Source organism: Idiotropiscis lumnitzeri, chromosome 3 (genome assembly GCF_059441095.1).
Source record: "Idiotropiscis lumnitzeri isolate Australia: NSW breed Sydney's pygmy pipehorse chromosome 3, RoL_Ilum_1.0, whole genome shotgun sequence".
Taxonomy (NCBI): domain Eukaryota; kingdom Metazoa; phylum Chordata; class Actinopteri; order Syngnathiformes; family Syngnathidae; genus Idiotropiscis; species Idiotropiscis lumnitzeri.
The window spans coordinates 15,628,413-15,646,611 of NC_142393.1; the positions used below are offsets into that span (position 1 = coordinate 15,628,413).

The 18,199-nt window shown below is 41.0% G+C and overlaps 1 protein-coding gene across 1 annotated transcript; it reads left to right on the plus strand.

Moving 5' to 3' along the window:
• The first annotated feature begins 340 nt into the window (after positions 1–340).
• On the plus strand, positions 341–16,769 carry noc2l (NOC2-like nucleolar associated transcriptional repressor). Its single transcript, XM_088289949.1, has 18 exons — positions 341–483; positions 800–931; positions 1,008–1,191; positions 1,271–1,523; positions 3,070–3,160; positions 3,250–3,328; positions 3,454–3,564; positions 3,724–3,837; positions 3,922–4,110; positions 4,806–4,945; positions 5,092–5,203; positions 8,447–8,560; positions 9,627–9,728; positions 10,296–10,439; positions 13,038–13,151; positions 13,348–13,480; positions 15,159–15,251; positions 16,497–16,769. Exons 1-18 carry the CDS (start codon positions 470–472, stop codon positions 16,628–16,630), a joined length of 2,253 nt encoding a protein of 750 aa, XP_088146075.1. The 5' UTR covers positions 341–469; the 3' UTR covers positions 16,631–16,769.
• Positions 16,770–18,199: the final 1,430 nt, after the last annotated feature.

Here is an 18,199-nt window from a genome sequence, read left to right on the forward strand (position 1 = left end):
ATGGCTTCCACCGAGTATCATTTTTTGCAAATAAAAGTGAAATAAAAGCCTATTGCTGGTTTCTCGGTCTTCGTCGCCAGCCACTGTCGGTGTGACAGGAGCGAATTGTTTCAGTTCGTGAACTTTCGCAGAAGTGGGGTAAAGAAAATTACTTGTCAACAACGAATGCAGCTATTCCAATCCCTGTCCCATGGATGTAGCGATCATTGAAACTAAAGATCTTATGTAGTGTCGTAACACGAGATATTTTCAGGTTCTCGTGCACGCCGAATGTTTTTTTTATTTGCGAATAAACTATTGTGATCATGTTTTCAACACTGCATTTATTTCAGGGAATGGCACGCAATTTTTTAAGATATAAAACTAAATTACAGAGAGCCAGCATCGGTAGTTGTCCATGAAACACAAAACCAACAGCACCCAAGGCATTGTGGGTAATTAGAATTTTGCGTCACATGTGGAATACAGCATGGCTGGCAAACGGTACGTGCTATTTCTTGAATGTTTTCTGGTTTGTAATTAAGGTCTTTGCCGGTCTTAGTATAACAACCGATATTATGTTTTGGCTGTTTTGGACCACGAAAGTGAATTAGTTTTACGTGACCAATGTGCGAGCTGGTTTATAATGTGCTAGCTAAAGGGGGTCTTGCTAGCTGTTGCTAACAACAATCCAAGCAGCGACGTGTTACTCCATTGCATATGAAATTTACTGACTGTTCTTCTTTTTGATGACGATATTATAAAACTGTTGTTCCTCCCTCTAGCGAGATGATTTATAGAGATGTCATGTTTGTTGTAGAAAACTAGAGGACCTCAATTTGGATGAGTTTTTGCAGTACGGCTTGGATTCAGATGATGAAGGGGAGGCTGAAGACGATTCCCCCAAGCAAAATGGAGAGAAGAAAAAGGACAAGACGAAAGATAACAATACGTAACTATCAGACTTGTTGATTCAAATGTACAAATTCAAAGGTTAGTGTCAAACAATGCATTTCTTTCCTCTTTAGGGACGAAGTGAAGAAGGGTAAAGCGTCGCAGCACAAGGACCAGCTGTCCAGATTGAAAAATAAAGATCCAGAGTTTTACAAGTTTCTGCAGGACAATGACAAGAACCTCCTGAATTTTGATGACTCAGATAGCTCTGACGATGAGGATGAGGACAAGTACCACAGATTGCCATCCGTGCTGGAGGTGGTACTGACACTGTTGTGTAAATGTATTAAACGTTAATAAGGTATTCCCTAACAACAAAATTATCATTTACATATAGGATGCCAGTGATGATGAGAAGGAGGAGGAGGAGAAGGAGAAGGAGGAAGTTCAAAAAGGTTCTAAGAAATCCAAGAAGACAGTCGATACCATTAAAGTCACAGAAAAAATGATCTGTGATTGGAAAGCTGCTGTAAAAAAGGAACCTTCTCCCCGCCTCGTCAGAGATATCACCCAAGCCTTCAAGGCTGCTGTTGCCACGACTAAGGGTGATGGAGCTACCCAGTGCAAATACAAGGTGGATGAGAGTTCAGGTAAAAACATGTTATTTTACGTTGTGATAGTGTAATATTATTGGAATTTTTTTAATGACTAATCTAGATTGGGCTATAGGGTCCCTCAAACAAAATGATTCTCAATGAATGCATTATTATTACCAAACCATGTGAGTCATTTCATTGAGGCAAATTCATTTGTGTCAGCAAAGGAGTTCAATATGGACTGATTAATTCATGACTTATGCCTTTATCGCTGTGCTGCACCCGCGCTTAGGTCAAAACTACAAGACTGCAGCATCATTTAACTGACATTTTAAGCAATGCAAACTACATCAGCCATTTCAGTCATCACTTGGGTGGGACTTGTTCACATGATTCAACAGGACTATTGTCTTGCACGCTGATTTGGAGATACTGTCAGACAAGCGATTGTTAAGAACTTCTCTTATCACTATAGCTTCATCATTGAAAGTCTTCGATGTCCATCAGATGTGCATTCGATTATTGTTTACTAGCTTCTTATTATGACTTAATGATTACTTCAACTTGCAAACCGAAGTCGAGAAGGGAAAGGGGTCGAGTCTGGTTGTTGTCCAACATGTTTCTACCCCGTCTGATTTAGTAAGTGTACTCACATCTCACTGCTAGTCATCGTATTATTTCAGTTCTCAATCATATAACAACTCTTAACTATTTTCTCTTTGCGCCTCTGTACAAAATGGCCACCGGGCTGCTAGCGGTGGTTGGGGACCACTGTCATAAAGGACAACTGGAGAATGCCCTTTATGATTTTGTTGTTGTTGTTTATGAACATGCACTTCTAGTATAATTAAGCGCATCCAGAATTGTATGGTTTTAGCCCCTATCAGGTCAACCTCTTAAACATGCATTTGCCTCTTCACAGTATAACGCTATATGTTTAAAATATCCTCCATCAAAACAGAAATCAAAGAGTATTTCACACCTAAAACTATTCTACAATGTCGCTACACTGTGAAATATTTGTAATAGTAATGAAAACCGCAAATGTAACCCCTGTGACAGCAAAAGCAATCAAAGCATCTGTAACAACTGCAGAATAAAACATTACTTGCAGGCCAATGCAATTCTGGATGCTAAAATTACCTAACCTCTTCTATAATTGGGAGAATATGGCAATCTATGTGTTAAAAATGTCAGCCTTAGTACAGAGGATCCCAACTATTCCTGAGTGATAGGCACTGACTCTTGCCACAAATCTGTGAATAACTTTGTTTCAATTTTAACTGCTAGAAGTGCTTTCAGAAACTGTCCGCAAAACAGGAAAGATCAAACCACATGAAAAAAAATCAAAGGATTAAACATCATACCAAGGTTCCACTAGATGGCGCCAAATTAATACTTTAATACTTTTGAAAAGCTAAGTGACATATTCAGCTAAGAAGGATTGGTTAAAAAATGTCCGTGAATATGAGTTTGTGAATGCAGAATAGCCAATATTTGCGAGTTCAGTTTTGTTATCTTAACTGCCTTTGATCTGCTTTTATGGGTGTAGCATTAGTGAAGTAATTAACAGTCGCCTGTTCTATAATTTTGTCTACAGTGTTTAATTCCCTGGTCCTCTTCTGCATCCGAGACATCCATGGCGCCTTTCAGAAGATGCTCAACTTAAAGGCAGATACAGACCCGAAACGGTAGGCAGGGGTTCTCATATCTTATCATATCCATATCAGTGTTGATTGAAAAAATAAATCATTTGACATTCTTCTTTTTCTGTTTTTAGGTTAGTTCTACCGCAAACTAGTAGGAAATGGCAGAAGCATCAATTGGACATCAAGATGTATCTCGGTGGCGTTGTTCAGGTTTGTTTGCTGCCATTATTGTGTGATTTAGATTACAAAGGAACAGCAGATAAATTCTGGAGTTGTGCCTCTTCTGTGACACATTGTATTGTTCATAGATTTTCTTTGATGCGCTTTATCCACAGTTGCTTTCCTGCCTGACAGAGGCCACAGTCATCAGCGCTGTCCTGCGACACGCCAATCAGCTCGTACCTTATTTTCTTTGTCTTCCCAGACAGTGTCGGCCCCTGGTTAAGGTACGAATAATGTGCAATGGCGTTAGCATCGTGATACTTTTTTTCATCTCTTAAAATAAATGAATTCTAAGTCACCAGCACCATTCTTGCATGAATTGTGAATGTTGTGGTATCATAGTTGAAATGTTTTTGTTCATCCATGTCACGTCTTGTTTTCAGCAAATGATAAAGCAATGGAGCACCGGAGAGGAGACAAGCCGAGTCCTTGCCTTTCTGGTCCTGAACAAAATCTGCAGACACAAGCAAGAAATTTATCTTAGCCCCATTCTGAAAGTGAGTAACAAAAAACGATGCAGTGGTATGCTCTTTCAACATGGATTATTGTAAATAAATAAATGTAACTTTGTCTGTTTTCAGCACATGTACATTTCTTATGTGCAAAACTGCAAGTTCACATCGCCCAATGCGCTGCCCATGATCAACTTCATGCAGCGCACACTTTCAGAAATGTACTCCCTGGACACGCGTGCCACTTACCAGCATGCCTTTATCTACATCAGACAACTCGCCATCCACCTTCGGAGTGCCATGACCATGAAGAAGAAGGTTGGTTTCCCATCATGTGAATGAGTTCAGGAGGACAGACTCCGAAACCAAAGGAGCATTTGAAATATAATCCTGGAAAGAATGGTTTTAGGATGTAATTTTTGCTTTCGTTTTGCGCCACTCAAAGTTTCATTTTGCTACATCAAGAAATCTAAGACTGGAGGTCGGAAAAATGATTTGCAATAAATGATGTCGTATGTACCTAACTCCAGATGTGGGCCGGCGTGTTCCTTAGTTACTCCTCCCTGCCGTAGCTTTGGGCCACTTATATGATTGTGAACAGTGTTGACTCGTGGTGCAATGGATCCTCATTGATCCATTATCCATACGCACCTCGAAGTAGTTATGAGTCCGTGAAATTAAGTCATTTTGGTGTTGTACTTTCTCAAATAGAACAGACAATCAGTAAAATATATATATTCCAACTTTAATCAATGACAAAAACAGAAGATTCAATATTTGAAATCTTGTCATTTGTGGTCCAGCTGGTACTCGCCCTTTTTTATTCATCCATCATCTTAAACTAGCCCATGGAACCTCCTTGATCCTCACACTGCACTTTTAAGACAACTGAGATGCTGCGTAATATAGTCCCAACTTCCGGACTGCTTTGAATGTTTTGAGGATCGAAGAAACGTTGCCGTTCAGAGACTTGAGATCAGCCCAATGAAACGGTGCCTTTTTGTGTTCCTTAGGAAACATACCAGTCAGTTTACAACTGGCAGTACATCCACTGTCTCTACCTGTGGTGTCGTGTTCTCAGCACCCTGCACCCCAGTGACGTCCTCCACCCTCTCATCTATCCACTGTGCCAAGTCATTATTGGTACCATCAAGTAAGTGCTCTTAGTTTGTCGCCGGGATTTTATTTATTTATTTTTTTATGTTCTCATTTTTTTTTCATGAGTGAAGCAAAAATCTTGCTGTATTTTATACTAACAGCAGGTGGCGGTAGTGATCACTGTGTTATGTCCCTCAACAGGTTGGTGCCCTCATCAAGGTATTATCCGCTGAGGATGCATTGTTGCAGAGCCCTCACATTGCTTTCAAGCAGCACCAACACTTTTGTCCCGGTTCTCCCTTTCCTCGCCGAGGTGAGACTCCATGCTACTGTAGTGCCTTATTTGTCTTCTAACTTGTTTATGTGGCCAATGTTGCCTTCCACGTAATTTTATCCTAATTGTTCTCCACTGGTCCTGAAATGATTTTGACCATCAAGATAAACATACACAAGAAGAGTGAGGGGCTTTTATTGAAGTGAATTTCAGTGTTTCGTACAAAACGGGGCTGTAATACAATAAAACACACTCCAGCCGCAGGTTTTCTCCAACACATCCGCACACGTTTTGGTAATTTGTCTTTTTTTCTAAATTGAGACAATGTCATGGTTAATTTGCCAGAATCTTTTGCCAACTGTTTAATGTGGAAGCCCACAAGTGGTGACTTTCTGTCCTGAGGAGAATGTGTTTTTGAGCGGCAGAAAGCTTAGTTGCCTTCCGAATGGAACGTCATTAACTGACAACTTCCGCACAGCATTGGGTGTTGCGCGTCAGCTTGGTTTGAGAGAAGAGACTGCTTTTTGCTGCCAGCAACGACTAGCTTCCCCCTTTAGGAGTGGTCTCTGTGTGGGTTTGTGCGTGTAGCAGTTTGACAGAAGCGATAAAGTCATGCTTGTGGTCTCAACACGCTGTGTAGACCACATCCTGTCTGCCTATGCCCTACTCCACCAATCCCCCCCCCCATTTTACCCATACTTTCACGCAGAGGGCATGCCCCATTTAGCTAACTCACTCCCCACCCCCACTACATCGCCAACATCAAAACAGTTTGTGATGCACATTTTTCCCTCTGCTTTTACTCATTTACTATTCTTGTTATAAGGTAAGCTGAGGTGCACTGATACTGATTTAATTCGGGCAGCAGCGGCAGCGTGTGCGTGCTGTTTTGTGTGTGTTTGCGTGTGTGCATGCATCAGGGTTGGTCCATGCTGTCCCACTTCCCCTTGGTCCTCCCCTCAGACCGCCACCACATCCTCTGTTTATAGAGACAGCAGCGGCCAGCGACGCCGTTCTGCTTCGCACACGCTGAGCACATTAACGACCACACAGGCGCACAGAACCACACGGTGATAAGCGGGTGTCAGAAATAGCTTCAAACACATACACAGCACATTTTCACTTGTGTGCCATAAGCAGAACGCTAAAGCATGTGGAAGAATAGTCGACGCGCTGCCTGGAATGTTCTCTCACTGCCTAAGAATGTACCCAGCGGAATTTTTAGTCGGTTTTGTTTTGGTTTGTTTATTACATTGATCATACTCATGATGAAATTGACTATATCTTGTCTACTCTTTTTGTTTTTTGTTTTTTTTTCTTCTTTTTATTATTATTTTTTTTAGCAAAGCAACTTTTAATCTTATCCATCCATCTGTCTTATTATATCACTGCTAACTACTCGGTTAATGTACAACTTCATTTCAATACCTCAAGGCGAAATTATTACCTTTTTTTTTTGTTTTCTACAATTTTAATCTGGATCAGTATCACTTTATTCTTGTAATATTAGAACCTGACTTTCTGTAATGTAAGTCCACCGCTTCCAGCTATGCTTTGATGTGGTTCCCATTGCAGCCTGCGAGTACCCTTTAAAACCAAATATTTCAAATTTTAAAACCAGTGGAGAATGGTACAGCATTTCACATTTTGAAAACAGTGGTAACCACGAGACTAAAGTCTTACATACAGATTCCTATGAAACCATAGTTATGGCCATCTATTTTTTCTTATTTGGAAAAGCTTCCACTATTTCTTGGCCTTGTATGAATGCCGTGTTTCCACCAAACGTACAATTCAGTTAATTTCCCCCCGATAGTTTGTTACTTTGATTTGGCTTGCATTTGCCACCACAGGGTCTGTTGGTGGGTTGGCGATCCCTTTACAACTTATGTAAATAAAGCGACTTCTTAGCAGCCACAACGTCGGACATCCATTGTTTTGTTGTTTCTTCTTGGAATGTGGCTGTTCTCTGGTCAGGCTCCACCCTTTAAGTGCCATATTACTAACCCCCTTGACATTGCCTGAAAAGCCCCATTTTCTTTCCCCCCGGGTGTCGCTTTTTCTGTGCAAATGGCACCAACACTGAATGGGGGAGCAAAGACCTGTCCATTTCTCACCTTCAAAGGTAGTATCATGGACGCAACAGGCGGGATGACGACTGCCTGTCAGGGAATGCCACTATTCCAGCAGCAGCGTGTAATATAAACACCCAACAAGTAAAAGCGTCCAGTTGTATTAGGTAACCCAACTGAAGTGTTTTGGCACAGGTGAACTTTTGATGGATTACAAAAAAATAATTTGACATCCTGAATTTAACTGAATGTGTGGAAACAGGTCGGCAATCGAGACTTTTCATCAACCCTGCTTTCCTTTAACCTTGCGTAGCAAAACAACCATATCCTCTTGTGTCAACCAGTAACACTGTCACTGGTTGTTTTTGGCCATTGCAGTTTTTGTTCTTCAACCATCTTGCTCAAAAGTTAACTGCCACAGCCAACACGTTAAAACATGTTAACGTTCCAGCAACATGTTATGACTGGACGTTTGACATGAAAGATGCTTCCCTCTTTCCCGGCGCCCAAGGACGACCACAACAATTGCAGTCATTTATTTACACTTAAATATAGACAGCAAAAGGCTCAGGGTGGAGACACTCAGTTACAACAAAAAAAGCGTTCTATTCTACCAACTCAACTTCCTAAACCAGAAATAAAGACAATCAATGACAGGTCTCATAACCAACACCCTACAAACATTAACAGGTGAAAAAAATTCCCTGTACACCCCTACAGCGACCAGAATGTTTTTATGACATTAATAATATAAAATATTTCATTTTGGACTGAGCGGAGAGTGCATCACAGACCAACTCACATGCAAAATCTATCTCTCCCTAACTGCATTGGCGTCGTCTGAAATAGTTTCCTTCAAATTAGTTTTGTCTGCAAGGATGTTTTCCGCCAGCAAGCGCAAAATCGAGATGGCAAAAGCATTTTGGAAGAGATTTGTCACCTCATGCTGCTCCACAGCTCTTTTTTTTTTTTTAGCGAATGAGCTCACTTGGTGTGCTGTTTAATTGGCTTGTGATCACTCATGTCAGCGTGATCATAGCAAGGTACAGAAAGTCCCAGTTGCTCTAATTTTCAATGTAAACCACTTGTAGCATTTGAGGAGTTTGGTAGACTGGTGGACAGTTAAACACCTCCGAACATCTGCAGTGACTTGTATATGAATTTTTTGAAGCTGCCAGCTCACAATTCATGTTCATGTTTTTCTTCACAGATCTTTCAGCAAGTGGACTTCAACAAGAAACCAGCCCGGATGAGTAAAAAGCCCATCAACTTTGCAGTCATCCTGAAGCTGAACAATGTCAACTTGCAAGAGAAAGCGTACAAGGTATCACTTTGAAGAAAAAAAAAAAAGGGTCTGTGAACTTAACATGCAACAATAACAGCATTTTATTTTATGTAAGTAAGTAATGGGAACTCTTAGATGAAGGTAGAAAGTTTTTTTTTTTTGGTTGTTTGCAAATTGTAAAAAGTTGAAAAAATAAAAAAGGATACTGGTGAATGTTAAACAGAAGTTAATGTTTGATGTTTAACTTAAGCCCGTATCGGACTGAGTGGCGAATTTCGTAAAAAAGACATTTTGAACATGTGAAAAATTTATTTCCAACAGTTAAAACTGTTTGCGAGCATCTGACAAACGTGTTTGTAACCTTGAACAAATTCTGACGAAAAAACAATCCTCGGGCCTTGCGCAAGCACAAGACTTTGCCGCTCAGTCAGATACTGGGTTGATTAATCTCAAATGCAAATCATATGCATATGCAGTATAAGAAAGATTGTCGCATCGGTGTCAATGGAATGGCTCAGATGACCCATTGTCGGACATCTGCATCTGATATTTGTTGCGCTGAGAAAGACCATCTGATCTCATGAGTGACTCAGGCCTTGGCTAAAGTTGTTTTCGCGTTACACATCTGACACCGTGTGTCAATTCTGCGTGCGTGTGTTTGCGCACGTAAGGGAATTGAGCACTTAAAGCCCTCTTTCCAGGCCTCTAAAATTGTCCCCAAGTCTTTGCACTCAGTGCTGCAGCCAAGAGGATTGTAGCACAGCCCTTTGAGATTATTCCCGCATGCTTTGTCATGGCCCATTTTCTCACCCGGTTGTCACCTGCCACACAAATTCATCAAAGTCTATCGTCTGTTTTTGAATGTTTAGCCATAAATCCAGACTAAACCGTTTGCAAATGTCGACTTAAACGGGTCGTTTGAAATAAAATTAATGGAAAAAAAAAAAGTGCAATTTGTAATAATCCCCCCACACTGTATCTTGACGTCAACCACCAGCAATGTACATGGCTGATACTTGTTAAATTAGTTGGCGTGCAAACTACGTGCACAACACACAGCGACCTCTAAAGTTTGTTTTTTGTTTTTTCCGCAACTCTGTTTTAGGACGGCTTGATTGACCAGCTTTATGACCTAATGCTGGAATATTTCCACACTCAGGCCAACTCCATCGGCTTCCCAGAGCTCGCTCTGCCCACAGTCCTTCGGGTAATTTACACTAAATGTGGCTGATGTTGCACTCTCCTCAAGTAAATGTGCACTTTTCATGTTGACGAACATCACATATGTTCAGAAATTGAAGGGCCTTTTCCAAAACAATGGCTATTCATTTGTTTGCCTCAGTAGGATGACTTTGTTGCCTTGCCTGTTTCTGTACCGCTGTTTTGTCGAGACCACACACGCACAAAATCAGCACTTTTCGACCTCCTTTGTGGGGGTTATTTCACAATGCGGTCGGCGGGTTTTTAAGTTTAACACTATAACACACGCACAAACTGCACAGAGTAGCGACACTTTTCATTGTGATTTTACCTGTTTTTCTATTGGGATTCATGAGAAACGCGAAGATATCTTTTGGGATGCACCTTAATAGTCTGACTTTCCTTTGTGTATTAGTCAGTAGTGGACTCATCACTTATAATTTTATTAATGCAAACTAATAGTCATGATCTGGTGCGTCCTAGCACTTCAAATTGTCCCAAATTGATCCGACAAATGGTGTTCAAGTGCTGTTCTTCTAACCATCCCCCAACGCTAACCCTCCTCCTCTTCCAGCTGAAAGAGTTCCTGAAAGAATGCAAAGTGGCCAATTACTGCAAGTCGGTGCGCCAGCTGCTTGACAAGGTGCAAGAAAACAGCAACTACATCACAGCAAAACGACAAAATGCCCCCTTTGGAGTGGCTGATTCTAGTGCAGTGGTGAGTATAGGGCTGTAGAAAATATAATATATGAGCACATTTTAAAACAAAATCCCCCCTTGAGATTGATAACATTTTGTGTATGTAATTTGTTTTTCGACCTGAATCTGTTCCCATCATACAACCTTAACTTTACAGGCAATTGACATTAATTTTGTGTAACCATGCAGTATTATTAAAATGCACGACACGGTACCATTAGGTCTCAAAAACATGACTAAACAGAAGCTTCGCTTCTCTTCCGACATCCATATGGCTACCGTGGATCATTTTTTTACTATCCCCATAATGAAACATTTAATCCATTACTACGATCTGAAATGAAGTCTTGTCAAGTGCACAGACATTGTAATATGGAGTTAAGATAAGATAAGATAAGATAAGATGTCCTTTATTAGTCCCACAATGGGGAAATTTGAGGTGTTACAGCAGCAAAGATATAGATCACACAGAGTCGGCGGCGTAATGTAGCCGTTAATGTATAACATTAGCAGCAGACATTCAGAAAAAGCATGCAAATATACACAGTATAAACGTATCTAAGTGTAAGGAAACACTCCTAATGCCTGTCCATTATACAGAGGGGGAAACGCTGTAATGATAAAAACTACTGAATGATTGAAAATACTGCAATGATAAAAATATTGCAATGATAAAAATATTGCAATGATAAAAGTACTGTAATGGTAAGAGTACTGAAATGATAGAAAAGTACTGCATGATAGAAAATACTGCAATGGTAAAAGTACTGTAATAGTAAAAGTACTGCAACGATAGAAAAATACTGCAATGATAAAAATACTGCAATGATAAAAGTACTGCAATGATAAAAGTACTGTAATAGTGAACATCCTGCAGTGGTAGAAATACTACAGTGATAGAAGTATTGTAATAAGAATACTGTAATGGTAAACAAAATACATCATTGGTCAATATTTAAGTACACCCTTGGCTGAAAGTACAGTAGTAGTTAATATTGCATCCTAGGACTGCACAATTGCACTAATGCCCTCCCGTTTGTAGGCCTGACCCAATGTTCTTGTTAAAAAGAACACACGCTTTGAATTCTGTGGTTAAAATACTGTGGTTATAACTTTGGTGCAAAGTTTTCACCACATTTTGGTCGAACTCAAATTACAAATGCTTGGGACGTTAAAAACAAACACATTAATGGACACTTTTCTGGACCCACTTGAGGTCCTCCAACTGTCAAGGGAGTCACGAGTTCGAGACGTGATGTTGGTTTTTAAGAAATGTATCATTTAAAGCACAAAGTTCAGTATGAGCTTGCTGACTACTCACAAGAAGTCACTCGTAACAATTTGATGGATGGGATAAGAGGTCACATCATTCTATTATTGTTGCCAAGTTAATCAATGATCACAGTGCCAGATTTTTGACACAGTTACTCAAATTGAGTTATTTCTACATGTCAGAAATCATCAGCAGGCTCAATGTAGTCATGAAGGGATGGTCTTGGTGTTTAGAAGAAGACGAGGCAATAAGATGTGCAAACACACGGGTGTGCTAAATGAACAGACAGCTCGGCTCCTGCAGCGCTCTCAACGCCGCCGCCACTGCTGTCTCATTGGATGCTGTCACCATGGCATCCACTTCCTGGCAACAGAGCAGCGGCGGAGGTGTCCCTGCAGGCACAGGAACGGGGACGTCACCCCGCCGCTGCTGTGCAAAAAGGCCACGGCCCCCTTCTGGCCGCCAGCCCCCTCTGCTACCTTGCCTCTGTCGCTAGGCTGAGAGCCAACATAATTAACGATTCAAGACTGTTGTCTCTATTACGTTCTTTTGTTTGTTAGCAACACGGGTAAATACACGTTCTGTCAACGACCGCTATAAACATCCATTAGTGACTACTGTAATATATTATTAGACATTTTCACTTCACTTATCAGTCAAAACAGAAGATTCTGCGTTGCCTTTTTTTTCCGTCCCAGATACGAAAAGAAATATGAGAAAAATAGTTTAAATGAAGTTAGAGTGAAAAACCAGACTTGCCTTCTTAGCAAAATTGACTTCAGCGGTCCAAGTACTTTTGTCTTATATTAGCGATAGTCGGAGACAACCACGAGCAGTCATCATTAAGACTAAGCAGAAGTGTTGTCTCTTAAGTGATGTTTGAAGCTTTTTTTTTTTTTTGGGAGGGGGTTGATTTCTACTTCCTCTTTTTGTTCATCGCCCTTGTGACAGTATCTTTGTGTTACAAAGGAAGTTGTAGCTTGCCATGCTCGCTTCTTAAACCGGACAATACTCTGTGTGTTATATTTGATCATTTTACATTAAATATTAGGTTTCGTTCCGCTTTACACTTCACTGAGTCTTAGATAATCATCCCTCATGAACGCATGTGACATTTATGAAGGTGACGGGTTGGATTTACAAAGGCCTTTTTCCAAATATAAATGATTGCAGTGGGAAATTTGGTTAGGAAATGTAATCAAATCCAAATTCGGAAGATCTCACAGACCAGATTCTAGTCATGTTTTTATTTCCCCTTGCTCGTGAATGTGCTCTTCGTTGACTTTTTCTCCAAGAAACACCAAAGTAAATTGACATCGGCTGTTTTGGTCCTCTACTCCTCAGGTGGAATGGGAGAAGGCGACGGCGAAGGAGGGAACTCCTCTAAGCAAATACTTCATCCACTGGAAGAAGTTGAGAGACAAGGAAATTCTGTTGGAGATTTCTGGCAAAGAAAGGGTAAATATCCAACATGGTACAAATCTTCGCCATCTCACAAATCATTTGAGGCTTTCACTTTATAACTGGCAGTGTTAGTCATATAAAGCAAGAAACATTCTTAATTTTCACGACTAAAATGCGACAACAAATAATTATTTCATAATTAATAATAATAAAAAAATAATACATTAATGTTGTTTTCTGCTTTGTGAAGATGGAAGATCTGAACTTTCCTGAGATTAAGCGTAAGAAGCTTCACGAGAAGAAAGCAGAGGACAAGAAGGAGTTTAAGGGTTTGTTTGAAAGCGACTCTGAGGATGATGACGACACAGGACTCAAATTCAAAGGTAAGCTGGTCGGTCCTTTAGAAATACTCGACACTGTAGATTTCCTTGAAGGATATTGAATTTGCTCGCATCCGTCTAAATAACATGTTATAATGGAATAATCTCAAAATATTCAAAGGTTACCGGTCTAATTAATGCTATATGATAAATGGATGGCTAAGCAGTGTCCCAGGATCGCATTCAACGTCAGAGGTCCACCTCTATGGCGAAGCAAGAGAAAACACATTTCCTATGTTGGCCTCTGGGGGGCGGTGTTTTGCTACCTTTTGATTCGCAGAGAGGAAGTCAAGTTTCAAAAGGCAATGTCAGATCAAGTCTGGTTTTTGCCATGGAGTCTTTTTGTGCTTGTTGTTGTGGTCCTTTGGTTTCCTTTAGTGTTAAGTAAAGTAAATCAACCTGTAAATGTTCCCCTTTGATTGGGTGGGGGGGCGTTTTTGTGTCATTTGCTCCTTTTTCTATTTTGTACCTTTTGGAGCGGTTGTCCACAGGCCTTAGGTGGGAATACATCCACAGAAGTTGGGTGGGTGGGGGGGGGGGTCTTTCTGAGGTCACAGAGGAAAAGAGGAGTAGGCGGCAGGGATTTTTTTTTTTTTCTTTCCCCCTGCAATGCATCTGGACTTGATTGCCGGGAGAGTCCCCGCGAACGCACGTGCAGCCGTCCCCCTCCGTGCCTCCTACCCTCCCTTTGGTTGCTCTTTCCTCCGCCCAGTACAAACACAAACTGACCTCCGTCGACAGGAAGTACGGGCTCGGCTCCCTGCGGGAGTTCCTAATTCAAACCAGACCAGTGGAACAGCCAGAGGTGGCGGCTTCCTCTCTTGCTTTCATTGGCGCACACACTCACAGATGACGGCACACGAATACAAAACTCGTTGTCCAGTTTCGAGTCTTCAGAAGCTTCTTTGTTGACGCGCACTGCCCTGGAACTTGCAGGACAGGCTAATGATGTTTTGTATATGTGTGTGTGGTGCTTTGGCGTGCGTACGTGGGGAGGGGGAACGAGAAGTCGTCCAGGTCATTTAGGGGAAACCTTAAAGGTAGCCTAGTGGAACAGTGAGGACGTTCGAGTGACTAGCATTAAGTCATTGAATTTAGACGGCGAGGGAAGTGCCTGATATTTTTATCCATGTTTGTGTCTGCATTTAAAGTGTGTGTGCGCGCGCGTGCATGCAGTGTAGCAGACAGGAGGAACCCGCTCTGTAGTGTGTGCGTCTGTCTCGTCTACTCCCTCAGCCTCTCATCACACCTCAACTTCAAAGCCTGTGAACCCCCGTTGTCCCTTTGGCTATTCCACACACACACACACACACACACACACATAGAGCCTCCATCATAAGTGTTGCTATGAAACCTGCCTGCAATCTCCATTTGCTAAATTTAGGCCGTGAGCCGAAGACGTCTGAAATTGCCAGTAGTAAACTGTCACGGGTGTTTGTGCAGTGCAGGCGGCGGCGGCTGTAATCGACTTTGGGTTCCATCTCTGGGAGGAGGGGGAAGCACACACGCAAGCATGCACAAACGCTTTGCAGCTGCCTCTGATGCTTGGCCCACATCGAGGTGTCTCCAAAGAACGTCAGCCGTGTAGCAACCAAAACTTGGGGAAAGTCAACAGAGAAGGGGAAAAATGTGGTTTGATCTGCTTGTAATGTTCTCTCCCTCTCTCTCTCTCTGTGTCTAGATAAAAAGGGCAGCCATGGGTCACATGATGACGACGATGATGACGACGACCAAGATCTTAACCGACTGTCTGACATGAGCGATGGAGACTTGGGTGGGTGTAAATTTGTATTGCATCTGAATTCTGCAAAAAATACATATTTATTCTCATCTTTCACCCTATTCTCTAATTTCTTTTTATGATGCAAGTGCAAACATGCAATATGAGTGCTGCATATCGCAGTGAACTCAACCCACTTCAAAACGAGCCGCAGTTTGTCAAATAGTGAACAATTCTTTCAAAAAGAGTTTTCAAGCTATATACTGTCGCTCTCCCTTGAAATGTTTACTGTCAAACTAAACAAAAACTAAGAAAATAGCCTTTATTTTGCCCCTGTTAGCTTAATGCTAACACCTCATTGCGCCATTGACGGGCTATCACATCATGTCTGTCTGAACGATTTTGGAAAATAATCTAATTCTGATGCATTCCCCCCCCCTCAAAATTGCATAGTGGATAATTGGAGTAGTAGATGGGGCATCAACTTCTAAAAAGTTCCGTCCCCAGCCAATTGATATTTTATTACTCCTAAGGCACAAAATAGTTTTTCTTTGCGGAGCAGTTTTGCTCATCCTTGACTTTGAGGAGCGACTTTCTAATTTTGAGGAGGAATTTTTTTGCAAGAAAATCCCAGGGACCCGAAGCAACAGTTTTGTTTGAACGATAATACGGCTGCCACCAACAAGTCGTTTTAGAATCGATTATCTTATCGATAATTCCGTCGATTCCTTCGCCCCCTCCAAAGAGTTTCATCTCCAATTGCCTTTCCCATCTACCATGAATTGAAATGACATTAATCTGCTCCAGTCCTCGGGAACCGTCTACAGTATGACCTCCTAATGCTGCAAATTCAATAAATGACTCGTTCAACCTATCAAATATCTTCAAACATCACTGGTCGTAATAATTGAAACAGTGCATTTTAACAAAGGTATACATTTATTAATTTTTTTTCTTGTATAATGTGTTTTTCATACTGATTCCCACATATTATAAATTAACCCTTGTAAAATTAGGTGTTTGATTTCCTAATTATTCTTGTAGAATTGCAGCACAGTGGCAGTCCACTTAACCATTTTCCCCTCCCTTAATAGCCCAATTTTTTGGGACACTCTGTGTCATCAGTTTAGAGAAAAAATATTTTCCGTAATTATCTGGAACACGACTTCCTAGAGTTGCTCAGATAAGGCAAAAGTCTTGTTTTTCTAAGACCGAGTTTCTTTAGTACAGCATGACAAAAGTAACAACTGTGTCATATCCAAATCTTATAATCAAATTTCCTTCTGTGCTCCGTTCTAGATGAGATAGAGGAGGACGAAGAGGATGCGGAGGTGTCAAAGCGCCCTCAGCCGCTGTCGTCCTCTGCCCTCATCAAGCTGGCCGAAGGAGACGAGGATGTGGTGGAAGACCTTGAGCTCTCCGACGACGACTGAGAGTCTCATTGCGGAAAACCGCTTCAACATTCAACATGCAATGAATGTCTTTTGCTTTCAAAAGTCCAATTGATATCTCTGTTCAGTACAATAACTTACTGATGTCGTTTTTATAGAGCATAAACTTATATGAACAATCCTATGTGTCCAGTTTTGCCATTCTTAAATATGAAAGTATGATCCGCTTTTGAAACACCAACCCTGCGTTCAAATCCTAATCTTTGTCTTGAAACGGGTACATTTGATGGTCCACTTACCTTTATTAAGTATGCAAATCCATAGCGGTAGTGCGCTTGCATGTCCATGTTGCACACCTCCAGGCTCCCTCAGGCCAGCATGTAGGGAGGGAGAAAAGGGGGAGGGAGGGAGGGGGCTGGGGGGGGGTCAGGCTGGCCAGGAGGCGGGCGTGGAGGCCCGAGGCAGCAGAGGCGTGCCGGCCTGGCGGGCTGGCGTCTGATGCCGTGCCAAGAAGCCGGGCTCAGGTGGGAGAGCGGCAACACAGGCTGCTGTGTTTCTCTGCCAAGTTCTCGCTGGGACCGCTGTCGTCCTGCCTGCGTGCTCGCACCGTGGCTTTACTCGTACAAACGCCAAGCCTGGAAAAAAGATTTGTCCTCGCTGTTGCATGAACACAAACACCAATGTTTCGCAGTTGTTATTGTCAAATGAGCAACCCTACCATTAGTTCATTTACATCCATGTAATCTCCCCATTTTTTGAATATATTGAGTGAGTTTTTTTCTCTTCAGACGTTAGTTTAATTCCAATTTTTTAAGCAATAGGATTTATTTTTTTAAGACATTTTTTCCCCCGAAAGATATTCTAACTTTTTGTTTGTTTGTCATTCGACCATTTTATTAAAAACAAATACTTAATTACGATCTAAACTTATAATTTTAGATTACAACCTATTTCCAACGTTTCTTTTTTCCACAAAATATTCCTGCTTTTGTCATGACATTAAAAACACTTTGCAGTATTACTCCTTAGTTTCCTAGTGTTTTTTTGAAACCTATTTACAACCTAAGTGGCAAAAGTGTAGTTTTCTAATATTTTAGGACATTTTTCCTCATAGTTTTTTGTTTGTTTGTTTTTCAAATAAACATAAATAAATATCTATATAACCGAACTCATAAAATTATTTTTTTTTTTTTATCTACAGAGAAACTACTCTTGGACTGTAACTTTCTGTTAACATATTTTTTCGTTGTTTTTTTTCCCTCCCAGCTAGCACCGTAATATTACTTTGGTTTCTCCTAATAGTATTTAAAAAAACAAGAATTTCCCCTTTTTCTTTCGTTAACCTACTTGCACTAAGGCAGTTGCATTTGATAGCCACTACAATCACAACACTTTTCATCTGCTAATGTGGAACCCAGTTGGGACCACATTCAGTACGTACTTTGGGTAGCAAACCGTATCTTCCTCCATAGTTTACAAGTGAAACCAGAAACCTAAGTTCAGAATCTCAATTAAAATAAACCTTGCATTTTAATTGAAACCATAATTCAAAACCCAAATCCAATTTTAATATCTGCCTTGTTTTTACTTCAAAATGAAGTACTCGTTATT